This window comes from Canis lupus, unplaced genomic scaffold, assembly GCF_011100685.1.
Source record: "Canis lupus familiaris isolate Mischka breed German Shepherd unplaced genomic scaffold, alternate assembly UU_Cfam_GSD_1.0 chrUn_S1705H1899, whole genome shotgun sequence".
NCBI lineage: Eukaryota > Metazoa > Chordata > Mammalia > Carnivora > Canidae > Canis > Canis lupus.
In genome coordinates, this window is record NW_023330554.1 from 37441 (window position 1) to 50918 (window position 13478).

General features: G+C 48.7%; 1 protein-coding gene across 1 annotated transcript; it reads right to left on the minus strand.

The window, feature by feature from the left end:
• Positions 1-540: 540 nt before the first annotated feature.
• On the minus strand, positions 541-6741 carry LOC119864446 (ral guanine nucleotide dissociation stimulator-like). The gene is made up of 8 exons (XM_038589161.1): positions 6735-6741; positions 6294-6378; positions 5857-5965; positions 5352-5468; positions 3618-3811; positions 2970-3026; positions 2060-2253; positions 541-1827 (listed from the first exon to the last, which is right to left on the minus strand). The coding sequence occupies exons 1-8, from the start codon at positions 6739-6741 to the stop codon at positions 1460-1462; spliced, it is 1131 nt and encodes a 376-aa protein (XP_038445089.1). The 3' UTR covers positions 541-1459.
• Positions 6742-13478: the final 6737 nt, after the last annotated feature.

Here is a 13478-nt window from a genome sequence, read left to right on the forward strand (position 1 = left end):
CACGCCGCTGAATTTCCTGTATGAGTTCCAGCAATCTTGGGGTGGAGTCTTTTGGGTTTTCTAGGTACAATATCATGTCATCTGCAATGAGGGAGAGTTTGACCTCTTCTTTGCCAATTTGAATGCCTATTATTTCTTTTTGCTGCCCAATTGATGAAGCTAGGACTTCTAGTACTATGTTGAGTAGCCATGGTGAGAGTGTACGTCCCTGTCGTATTCCTGATCTTAGTGGAAAGGCTCCCAGTGTTTCCCCATTGGGAATGATATTTGCTATGGGCTTTTCGTAGTTGGCTTTGAAGATGTTGAGGAATGTTCCGTCTATCACTACAGTCTCAAGAGTTTTGATCAGGAATGGATGCTGTATTTTGTCAAATGCTTTCTCTGCATCTATTGAGAGGATCATCTGGTTCTTGTTTCTTCTCTTGTTGATGTGATCCATCCCATTGACTGCTTTACGAGTGTTGAACCAGCCTTGCATCCTGGGGATAAATCCCACTTGGTCATGGCCAGTAATCTTCTTAATGTACTGTTGGATCCTGTTGGCTCATATCTTGTTGAGAATGTTTGCATCCATGTTCATCGGGGATATAGGTCTATAATTCTCCTTTTTGGTGGGGTCTTTGGTTTTGGAATTAAGGTGATGCTAGCCTCATAGAATGAGTTTCGAAGTATGAATGGACCTAAAGTACCACGATGTATAATTTAAAAGCAACAGAGTCAATTTTTACAAAGTTAACTTATCCTTTATTACAAATAAAATTTATGAAGCAATTATAGAGGTTTACAAAAAACACAAAATACAGAAACAGCACAATGAAAGGGGAGGGGAAGGCTTCAATTGTGCTGCAGCCATCACAAGCTGCTGCTCGGGGGCCAAGGCTGGTGGCTCCACTGAGGCAGGTGGCAGTCCGGCCCTTCGATGAACTCGAGAGCCGGCACCGGGACATGCTCCTCCTTCTGGGGTGGCCAAGAAGCAGGTGGCTCCTCCAGGTCGGGACAGTGAATCAAAGGTATGACCCCCAGGTACTTTGGCTTGACCTCAGCAGCTGGCATCTCAGCCCAGGCTTAGCTTTCAGCACCAGCAGCTGGGACCGGCTCGATCACCTCAGGCCCAGGAGCTTCAGCAGGCCCCACAGTCAGCCTCGGGGCGGGGCTCTTGCCACGATGGTTCAGGGTGTTGCTCGGGGTCCGAAGCCGGTTGCTCCCCTGAGTGAGGTGGCTGCTCCAGCACATCAATGACCTCGATAGCTGGTGGTGGGGCCCGTTCGGCTTCCAGGGCTCCCAAGGGTGCAGGTGGCTCTTCCAGGTCGGGACAGGGATTCAGAGATCTGACCACCACATACCTTGGCCTGAACACAGCAGCTGGCATCACGGTTTGGGCCAAGCCCTCAGCTCCAGCAGCTGGGACCAGCTCCATCACCTCAGACCCTGAAGGTGCAGCAGCCCCCACAGTCAGGGCTCAGGCGGGCTCTTGGGGTGGTTCAGGGTGTTGCTCGGGGTCTGAAGCCGGTTGCTCCACTGAGTGAGGCGGCTGCTCCGGCACATCGATGAGCTCGATAGCCGGTGGTGGGGCCCATTTGGCCTCCAGGGCTCCTAGGGTTGCAGGTAGCTCTTCCAGGTCAGGACAGTGATTCAGAGGTCCGACCACGTATCTTGGCTTGAACACAGCAGCTGGCATCATGGCTTGGGCCAAGCTCTCAGCTCCAGCAGCTGGGACCAGCTCCATCCCCTCAGACCCTAAAGGTGCAGCAGGCCCCACCGTCGGAGCTCGGGCGTGCTCCTGGGGTGGTTCAGGGTGTTGCTCAGGGTCCAAAGACAGAGTATCATCTCCAAGAAGACAAAGTATCATCACCAGGATGGACTTTCCACGTCCCTCTCAAATCAAGGACACTCTTCCCACCGCTCAATGTGTGTGAGTGCAAGAGCCCTGGGAGGTCTCCCCAGACTGCAGCCCGTGGGGATGGGGTGTGAGCCTACCCACTGCTCCGGCCCAGCAACACGGAGGCTTGATCTGTGTGACCCACCCTGTCCCCAACTCGGCCACCCCAGTCCTCCTCACCTCCACCCACAAACTCCGCTTGATGGAGATTTCTGAAACGCCAAAGGTAACACACGGCACGACAGTCGAGCACTGAGCCTGGCAAGTACTGCCCCGTGAAGTTCAGCAGCTTTGTCAGGGCAGGAAATTCTGGGGGATCGTGGAAGTCCTCCTCATAGTAGTCCAGCCAGATGGTCAGGAAGGAGGACATGGTGCTGGGGAGGGACAGGTGGGCAGAGGCGTCAGAAGACAGAGCTCCCTCACGCAGAGGTGTCCCGGGGAAGCCCTGCAGGAACCGGGGCCCTCGGCCTCCCATGCGGGGCTGTCGGAGGCCAGTGCTGCTCCTTGTCCACCTGTCACCTGGCGGTCCAGTCTGCCACAGCCCTGCTCGCTGAGGAGGGGCTGGCACAAAGCCTCTGTGCATGGGAGCCCATGACCAGCAGTGTGACCATCACTGTTTTTCCTGGGGAAACTTCCCTCCCGTGGGTCTGCCCTGCCTCACTCATGAGGGGCCCCCAAGGGGTGTCCTTCCACTGACTCTAATCTCCCACGGGGCGGGGGCCGTCTGGTCCGTGAGCCCTCACTGGCTCTCCTGAGCACCTGCCGTGCACCCGGGTCCAGGTGCCACCAGATTGGTGAGTGCGATGCTCCCCACACCCTCTGCTCTGGGTCCCAGGTGTGGGGCAGACAGAGGGTTGGGGGGATGGGCATGGAGGAGGTCACCCTTTGGTGTCCCAGTGCTCTCCCACAAAGCCCACATCCCACCCACGGCTCTCCTTTGCTCTTTTCCTGAAGGGGCCTTAGACCCTTACCCTGTCACAGGAATTGCAGACGTGTGGGGTGAAGGGTCGAGCAGCCCCTCCAACCCACAGCCCCCTCGCGGCCCTCCTGGAGAGGGAAGGCTCCCCTGCATGGTCCAGAGCTCACTCACATTTCCCACTGGTCCAGGATTCCTTCGTTCTTGCAGGAAGCTACGATGTATCGATATCTAGAGGAGGGCAGGGGGCATCACATGAATCGTCCTGTGGACCCGATCTCTCCTCATAGCTGCTGTCACCTCTGAACCCCAACTAGTCCAGAACCCTGGGGGGCCGTCAGCTCTGTGCCTGTGGCCACGGGCAGCTCCTGGAGAAGCACCTGCACCTGCTGGCACTTCCTGAATGCTTGAGGAATGAAAGGGCTCCGGCCAGGCCCATGGCTGATATCCGAGTGGGCCTGGGCGCCCAGGTGTCCCCAGGGACCCCTACTCCGAATGCCCCAGGATATAGACCCCAGATGGACTCAAAACTCCCTTTCAATGGCAAAACAGGCCAGCTCAAGACCCTGGTGACGGTGAGGAGGCGGCACAGGCTTTGTCATGGGGAGAGAAGACGACTGATGAGCACAAGCACAGCCCCTCTAGCCGACCTGCCACAGGCCAGGCACCGGGGGCTGCCCTACAGGACCCGACTAGGCCCTGTGTGACTCTCCTCCAGTCGGAGGAGCAGCCCAAGGGACCGGGAAGTTAAGCAACATTCCCCAAGACTCCCAACCAGTAGGTGGCCCATCCCACTGGGCTGTGGAGGGTCAGAGTGCTCACTTTGCAAACAGCAGGTCCAGCACCTCTTCAGGGGTGCCATATTCCACCAAATAGTTAAGGAATTCAAATATGGACAGGTTATCAAAGCGCAGCAAGGCGGGCACCAGTTCTTCTACCTGCTGCTCCAGCAGCTCCCTCCGGCTGGGGGTGGTTGGGCAGATCCGATTCTTCCTCAGGGCTGAGGCCCTTTCAGCCTGAGGTGGGACAGAGGGGATGTGCAGCCTGCACTGTAGCCTCCAGGAGACCTGGGAGTTGGAGCGCAGACCACAGCCCGAGCTCTCAGTGGCTGCAGGGGGCGGGGGGGGGGAAGGAGTGCCCACAGCAGGGACACGGGGCTTGACGCCTGCGGCTCAGTCACTTAGCATCTGACTCTCAGTTGTGGCTCAGGTCATGGTCTCAGCATCCTGAGATCCCACCCCTGGCAGGCTCTGCGCTTGGGGCAGAGTGTGCTTGAGGAGCCTGTGTCTCCCTCTTCTGCTTCCTGCTGTCTGTCTCTTAAACTGACAGACTATCCAATAAAGAAATAGTTTTAGAGGATAAATTTTCAAAAAAATTTGGATCAATACAAGGATCTCAAGTGGGAGGGGTCAGTATCCCAGGGCCGCTTGTCAGCTGAGTTTTGACAGCACCTCCCTGCATTAACGGCTTCACCCCTTGAATTTGACCACACGCCCCTCTCTCGAGGTGCCAACCCGGAGACCTTTCCTTGGGTGGGAGGGCCCAGGGTGTGAGGGCTGCAGGATGTTCAGCACCGCCCTGTGATTTGGCAACAGAAGGGAATCGCATCGAAGTCCTGCATCAGTGAAGGGCTCAGTGGCTGTGGGAACCAACTGGCCTTCTGACATGTTGTGCAGCACACGAGGCCCCTGTGCCCGACCCCGGGAGCGGGGGCAGGGATGCGCTCCTTCAAAACCTAACTGCAGAGCGATAGACATAGTACAGTGAGCCCCGTGTCCCTTTGGGGAAAAGTCTCCCAACTCACCAGGACCATGCTCAAGCCTTGGAGAAGGTGGGGAAGGACGTCAGGCCAATGGGGCCTCCTGGGAGCACCAGTTAGGAGAAAGCATAGCACAGTGCAAACTACTGGAGACCGCATGCGATGAGACATGGTGTGTCTCTTCTTAAAAAGTTTTTATGGGCAGCCCGGGTGGGTCAGTGGTTTAGCACTGCCTTCAGCCCAGGGCGTGATCCTGGGGACCCAGGATCCAGTCTGACATCAGGCTCCCTGCATGGAGCCTGCTTCTCCCTCTGCTTGTGTCTCTGCCTCTCTCTCTTTGTCTCTCGTGAATAAATAAATAAAATATTTAAAAGAAAGCATTATAAAAAAAGTTTTTATTATTTATTCATGAGAGACACACACACACGGGTGGGGGGGCAGACACACAGACAGAGGTAGAAGCAGTCCCCATTCAGAGAGCCCGAGGCAGAACTCGATCCTGGGTCTCCAGGATCAGGGCCTGGGCGGAAGGCAGGCGCTAAACCACTGGGCGACCAGGCATCCCCTGAAGGCTCTATTCTGATATTCCTACAAATCTGTGCACAGGGACTCTGCATCTGGCCCAGGCAGGGGCAGGGCCATGGGGGCAAGTTTGGGGAGGAGGGGAATCCAGACTCCTGTAGCAGCAGGAGTCTAGGGGGGAGCCGAGGGGAGCAGCAGGCTGGCTTCTGGGACCTGGGGCCCTTCCTGCTGCATCGGGGCCCTGGGTGTCGGGTGGCCCCAGCCCCTGCACTCACCTTGAACCCTTGCAGGTCTCCGTTAGCTGTGCTGGGCTCCTTCCTGATCACCACCGGGGTGTGGGGGATGTCCTCTTCCTCCCGCCTCCGCCGCCACCCCTTGTCCCATGTGGAGCTCTGTAAAGACCGTGTGCGGCAGCCAGGCAGGAGGCCTCAGCGCCCGGTGTGGCCGCCTCGGCTGGGCCGCACACCCAGCTGACTCCATTGCAGACACACCACAGCACAGTTGGCACACACCTCCCCCAAGGAGAGCAAAGGGATGCGGCTGCAGGGCCTTGGGTTAACTCCGGGTCATGTAAGAGGCACCTCAGGAATCCTGTTTCCACCCTGCCCACCAGTGACATCAGGGTGACCCTGAAGGGGTCACCGGGGAACCTGCTGCCCTGCAAGGTCCTCCAGCCTGGATGCGACCTGCCCACACATCCCTGGTTCCCTGAAACTGAAGAGGAGGGGATGGGGCTGCCCAGGATGGCTGGCACAGGTGGCCTGGCCTGCTCTGTATTACCCTACAGCGCCTCCTGAAAAGCTCCCTGAGGTGTTGGGTTTGACGGTGGCACCAGCGTCTCCAGCATTCGAAGCAGCCGCATCCCTGGGGTTCCTGGTGTTGCTCAAAACTGGGAAAGCCATCAGGGAACATCTTTCAGTAGCAGAAGTCTCCTGAAAGTGAGCCTGAGGTGGGGCTGCACTAGAATGTGGGGGCCCGGGTACAGGGGTTCCAAGTTCTGTTGGCCTCTGTTGTGAAAGAAGTGACCTCACTGCCTGGGACCCCCTCCCTGAGTCCACTCCTGGAGGGAGCTTCAGGAGCAGCGCTCGGGGCTGCCAACGGCCCCCCCCCCTCCCTGCAGGCAATGGCCTGTGTGCACACAGTGACACAACCGCACCCCTGTCTACAGGCCCCAGGGCAAGACTATGTGCAGCCAGGGCCCCAGCCTGGAAACACACCTGGGTTCAGACACAACTTTCCATTCTTCCCTGGTTTTCACCCCGGAGAAGCCGTTGTGCCTGTCGGGGATAGTCTGCCTCTTGCCTGTGGGATAGGGATTATCCTAGCAGGTGCTTCCTCCAGATGTCCCCACGCCACTGTGGCATCATATCTGTGACATTGGAGGTGGGTGTCACGTGCAGGCAATACCTCCCACCACATGTTCTTCCTTGGTGTGTACATGCGTCCAGGCCCACAAGGTCCCTGTGTGCACACACGTGGGCACCGTTACCCTCATTCTGGAGGCCCAGAAGATGACAGTCCCACCGGGGCAGGGATGGGCAATAGCTTCCCACAATCCTAGGCTCCTGAATCCAAGGCAAACCCTACAGTAGGTGTGGGAGTCTTGGCCTAGAAGGTGTGAGGCTGTCCTTATCCTGAAACCCTGCCTGTCATGTTACGGGCCATTCCGTCATTTCCACTGGGTGAGCTGTGGACAGCGGTGCACCCAGTGGGTCACCCTGACCTGGGCTCTTCCTCAGACTGGAACGTGCTGGAATGCCTCCTGTCTGGGCTGTCAATGCCCACCCCCACCCCATCACATCCCCATGACTGTAGCCAGTTCCATCCACACAACCTTTTCTCAGCCCCCTGACAAAGGGGAGGGGCAGCCTTGGCCCCCAACGGAGGACACAGAGCTGGCTTCATGCCCCCTTCTGCCTCCTTCCCAGGCTGTGATCCTGGCGAGGCAGTGGGTCTTCACCTCCTCCCCTCAGTGGCCCCCTGGAGCCCCAGCTGCTGCGTTTGTCAAAGCCCCACAGTTTGTCACAGCCTCACCTCCGGAGCTCAGGACCCAGGGAAGCACCAGGCTCTCTTTCTAGGGAGCAATTTGCTCTTTCCATTCCTGATATTTTTCCGTATTTTGTCCATCTTCCCCCCTGGAGCATGAGCTCCGAGAGGGAGGATCTGGTCTGTTTATCAGCTCGGGCACTATCTGTGCTCAGGGCTCAGCAGCTGAAGGAGAAGGTGGGAGGATCCATCCCACCACGGGCCAGCTCAGCGGTGGGAGCCTTATTGACTTGGGGCATTTTAAAATACTTGTGCTTTTCTTTTCTTTTTTTTTTTAAGGAAACTCTGTGCCCGATGTGGGACTCAAACTCAGGACCCCGAGATCAATAACCACACGCCCTTCAGACTGCTCCAGGCAGGTGTCCATTGGTCATTTAAAACTAGTAGACTGATAACTATTTCAGTTAATTTGGTGATCCACATTGCTGAATTACCAAGTGACTCCCCCAATGTCAGTACTGCGTCAGCACAGATTGCCCCACCTGACAGCACTGAGTGGCTGTTCAGATTGGAGACTGAACTCGTTCACGGGGTCTTTCAGGAGCCAGGGTGGCTCCTCCATGGGCCTCCTTCCTCCCTGGGAGGTCATGCACCTCTGCAGCCAGCAGCACAAGGGGAAGACAACAAACACAGGCATGAGGGAGGGGGTCTCCAGCCAGGTCTAGCAGGCCTGCATGTCCACCTTTATGCTCACTCTGTGTGTTATTTATTAGAAGTAGTATTCATTTTTAGGATTTTATTTATTTGTTTAAGAGAGAGAGAGCGAGAGAGAGCGAGCACGCATGATCAGTGGAGACAGGCAGAGGGAGAGGGAGAAGCAGGTGTCCTGCGAGCAGGGAGGCAGAAACCCAGGAATTCTGAATCATATCCCACAAAACAGAGAAAACACATCACCAGATCTGCTCCACAAAACAAACAAAAGGCATCTCCTCAAGCTGAATGAAAATTTTCTACTTGAAGTACAGACTGTATGAGTGAAACGAGAGCAAGATTTGTGTGTGTGTGTGAGAGAGAGAGAGTGAGTGTATATGTAAAGTAAATCTTTTTTATATCAATGCTGTTTTGTATAAACTAAAGAAAGCAATGTCTCAGAGAATCTGCAATAACCAAATTGAAAGCTTCTTGAAAATATGTAACTGCTATTAATTAGCTTCATCTGTTTTGGATTTCAAACCATTAGCATTTGGCAAAGGAATAAAACAACATAGAAACTAGGATCTCCTATATGAGTAAAGAGTTCAGTGCAGAATTTTGAGGGTGAGTGTTTGCTGCTTCACCATTATGATCAAACGGAAACTTCATTCCTTCAGATAAAAAGGGCAATGTTACCCCAGCAATGTTACAGACAGCAACTTTCTTCAACCTATAGGAGGTAGGTTCTTCCTATTTTGGATGAAAGTTTAGCAAAACTTTCCAGAGTTACCCACTGAAGAAGCACAGACTGACACATTTCTTTCATCTGGACACCGCAGAAGGCTGAAGTATTTACAGCAGATGGTATTCAGTGTAATGTTATCATACCATGGATTATCAAAATATCTCCTTTCATCACCTTTTGTTTGGAGTTCTTTTTTTTAAAAGATTTATTTGTTTATTTATTTATGAGAGAGAGAGAGAGAGAGAGAGAGAGAGAGGGGCAGAGAAACAGGAGGAGGGAGAAGCAGGCTCCATGCCGGGAGCCTGACGTGGGACTCGATCCCAGGACTCCAGGATCACGCCCTGGGCCAAAGGCAGGCACTAAACTGCTGAGCCACCCAGGGATCCCCTTGTTTGGAGTTCTATCTGGAGTTTTATGTATTTGAAAAATCCAGGATGAATCCTCAGTTGTAGAAGAAAAATAGACTGTGCTCTAAGCTTATATGTGAAAATGCTCCGAGAAGGTTGGTTTGCTCTGACAAAATTCATAGAAGAGCAGTATAACCAGAACAATTCTGAGGTCTCAGGCTGCAGGACTTGAGAGGGGTCGTCACTGGGGAAAGGCAATGTTGATGTGCTGTGTGGTGCCAGAGGAGATAGCATGTGTGAAGGGGCTGGCAACAGGGCCTTTCTGAAAGAACACAGTGGTCTTCAATTTCAGGTAAGGGCTCATATATGCCAGGCTCTGTGCTGCTTCATCTTTCTGACCTTTTCATCCTCATAACAACTCTATGAGATATGTCATGTTATCCACATTTTACAGATAAGAATATAGGGCCTTCGAGAATTGAAGTAAATGACCCAAGGTCACCAAGTGAGTGACAGGAACAGATGTCTTCTTGGGGCTATGCCCCACCATGGTCCACACTCAGTATCTACCCCATATGTCTGTTGACTGACTGGAATCTCAGAGGTCTTAACATCTCACATGTGTAAATGATTGGTTGATACGACCCCTCATCATCCACCAACCTCACAGATAAATCTAGATATTGTGTATATGTGTGTGTGTGTATTAATATTTATATTTATATTTATATATATTTCAAATTTCAGCTTTGCTGGTAGTACCTTACTGGGAACCTCTTGGAATACTAAATGGCTTGAATTATTTGTGTGAGAAAGGATCTTCCTACTATAGCAGGAGGATTCCAAAATGAAAAAAAAAAAGGCATGAAAGATCACCAAATACGTCTGATTTACAGATTCGGTCCCTATACTGTAATCTTCTCTTTGTTCCTGTTCTTTGCTTACAATAATCATCACTGCATTTTGACTGCACTTCAAGTAGGCTGCTTCTTCAGCCTCTGACTTCTCTGATTACTGGCTCTTGATCTTTTGCTTTTTTTAATTTATGTGCATTAGTCTTTATCCCTTTAAAATCCACCCCAAAATCTGCTAAGCATATACATCTGGAATTTCAAATCTCACCCTGCCCCCCTTCACACATGGACATTTCTTCCTTTCCCTCTTAACCTCATTCATCATACATTTTCTGTTTATAGCTCTGGGACACCTTGACTCTGACACACAAATCAGCTTTTTCCTGAGCTCTTACTAGAACTGTGTTTCTCATTTACTCTTGGGCAGTATCCATCCTTATCGACTGAAGTTAGGAGTTGAATTATCACCAAAATAAAAGAAAAAGAAAGAAGAGATTTTTGTTATTACAGCAGAAATTATTTTTTAATCCACAACAGATGATTTATATTCATCAAAAATTTGTGCTGCTTTCAGCAAACAAGCTTACATATGAAGTCATCAGTTCTGTAAAAGGTGAGGAAGAAAACAACTAATTCAAAGAGAGCATTTTTCCCTCCTTTTTGGTATGCAATGTCAAAAACTTGAACAATTCGTATCAAATCAATTCAGTGGTAGAATGTGGTGTATTACATGAGCATGACTTGTAGTCAGGAGACTTTGGGTCTACTCCCACGATTTATTAGAGTAGCTGTGTGACCTTGGGATAAATTGCTTAAAACTATAATCTGAGTCATTTGTCTGTAAATTTAAGATGTTATTTAACTATGTGACCTTTAAAATTATGGACCTTCTGTGGAGAGTGAAACTTCCCTTAAGCCAGAGTCTTTAAAGGGGAGGCTAGAGTGCTCCCAGATCAATTTCCTCCCGGCCCTAGATCTATAAAGAAACAAATTCAAATCCCCAGTTGAAGCCTTCAGATTTGTTAAAATTAAATACATTCAAATATAATAAGAAATTAACATGAATACTAATGAATGAAAGTCAGGGGAAAACAAGAACAACACATTGAGGTTCTTGGGAATTTATAGATATTGAAATCATCAAATAGTATAAAATAATTATGGGTCAAGTGTTTTAAGAAATTAAAGATTCTCAAAAAAAAGAAATTAAAGATGGAATAATAAATGAAAAAGGGTCAAAATGCAAATCTAATAAAAATACCAGGCACATTTGAAAAAAAAACATTTATAAATAACAGATAATTATTAAAACTAATAGCTTAGTGGATGTGTTAAACAGCGGAATATATGCAGCTGAAGATGGAGTTAAATCTGAAAGAAATACTCAGGCTGTACTACATAGAGACAAGGCAGTAAATACAGAAGAGACATTAAGCTATATGGAGGGCATAATGAGTAATATATATAATTTGAGTTCCAGAAAGGGGAGATAGAAAAAAGGCAATATTTGAACATAGAAGGGCTAAGATCTTCCCCAGACTGACAAAAGGACATGAATCCACAAATAGAGGAAACAAGAGTCCAAATAGATAAAAGGAAAGTCACACCCAGATGTATGATAGTAAAACCAAAGAATAGCAAAGACAAAGAGCAGATCTTAAAAGTAGGCAGAGGGGAAAAAAGTAAATAATAAGGAGGGCAAGTAGGTATCAGTTTCTCAGTAGCAACAATGGAAACCAGAACACAGTGGAATATCTTCAGCGTTCTGAAGAGAAAATGACGGTCAAGCTAGATTCATGGATTTAACAAAACTATTTTTCAAGGACAAAGGCAGTAAAGACACTTTCAGATAAAGATAGATTGCATTTGCAACCAAGAAACCTTATTAAAGGTATTTTTAAAGAATGTTCTTTTTGACGCCTGGGTGACACAGTCAGGTAAGTACCTGACACTTGGTTTTGGCTGGGATCATGATCTCAGGGTCTGGAGATCAGCTCCACGCTCAGCATGGGGTCTGCTTAAGGCTCTCTTTCCATATCCTTCTGCCCTTCCCCCCGCTCTCTCTCAAATAATAAATCTTTAAAAAAAAAGAATGTACCTTAAAAAGAAAAATGGTTCTAGAAACAAGTTTTCAGGATAATACCCTTGGAAGAAAAAAAAAATACCCTTGGAAGAAAACATAGGGGTAAGTTTCCATGATCGTGGATTTGGGGATGGTTTCTAAGATACAACACAAAGAGCACAAGCAACAAACAAACAAACAAACAAAAAATACTGAACTTCAAAATTGAAGATTTTTGTGCTTCAAAGGACGTGATCAAAAACTGAAAGAACCCCCCCCCAAAAAAAAGGGAAAGAACCTACAGAATGGAAGCTATTATTTGTAAATCATATAAATCTTGTGTCTAGTATTCAGAATTTAGAAATTATACAACTGAACAATGAAAAGACAACCCAGTTAAAAAATGGAGACAAAGAATTGAATAGACATTTTTTCCAAAGAAGATACACAAATGGCCAACAAACACATGAAAAGATGTTCAACATCATTAGTCATTAGAGAAATGCAGATCAAAACTGCAGTGAGATGCCCACTTCATGCTTAGTGGGATGGCTATAATTTTTTTTAATAGAAAAAAAACAAGTGTTGGGTAGAAGGTAGAGAAATTAGAACCCTTGCACGTTGCTTGTGAGAATTTTAAATGGTGCAGCTTCTATGGAAAAAATGTTGGTGGTTCCTTCAAAAGTTAAACATAGCATTGCCATATGAAACAGCAAATTCACTTCTAGTTATATCCCCCCCTAAATTGAAAACAAGTATTCAAACAGATACTTGTACACAAATGCTCATAGTGATACTATTCACAATAACCACATTATGCTGAGTGAAAGAAGCCAGGCACAGAAGGTCACATATTGTATGATTCCATTCGAAATATCCAGAATAGGCAGATCCAAAGAGACAGAAGATTACTGGTTGTCATTGGCTTGGGAGAGGAAGGAATGCAAAGTGACTGCTTAATTGGCATGGAGTTTCCTTTTGGGATAATAAAAATGTTCTGGAACCAGATAGAAGTGATGGTTGCACAACATCATGTATGTACTGTCACCAAATTATATGCATTTAAATGGCTAACATTGTGAATTTTAGGTTATGAATTTTGCCACAATACAAAAAAGTCAAAGGGAGCCTTGTGGCTCATCCATTTAAGCATCCAGCTCTGGATTTCAGATCAGGTCATGATCTCAGAGTTGTGGGATCAAGCCCTGCATCAGGCTCCACATGGGGCATGGAGCATACTTAAGATTCTCTCTCTCTTCCTCTCCCGCTGCCCCTGCCCCCTATGCTGCCTACATTCATACACAAACACACTCTCTCTCCCCCTTCTCTAAGAAAGAAAAAAAATTTTTTCACAGATGCATAGAAATTAGCAAACATGTAGGTAAATCCAGACATTGTACAATATAAGTGATAATGATAATAATGTCTCATTTGTGTGGTTCTAAAAATGAGCATTAAAGTAGTAGACAACAACAAACATGTGAGTTGAGAAAAAAGTAATCAGAGCATTAAAGTTCTCACAAGACCTTATGAGAGTCATTCACTCTCAAGTGCTTTTGACTGTGATTGACAGTAATGAATGTTTTATAGTCACCCAGTGTACACACATATGTATATGACTGAAACAAAAATTTCTCAAAATAGTCCTTCCCTAACTATATATGTTGTACACTATTTTCTAATCTAGTTAATTTCATTTTTAAAAATGCTAATTG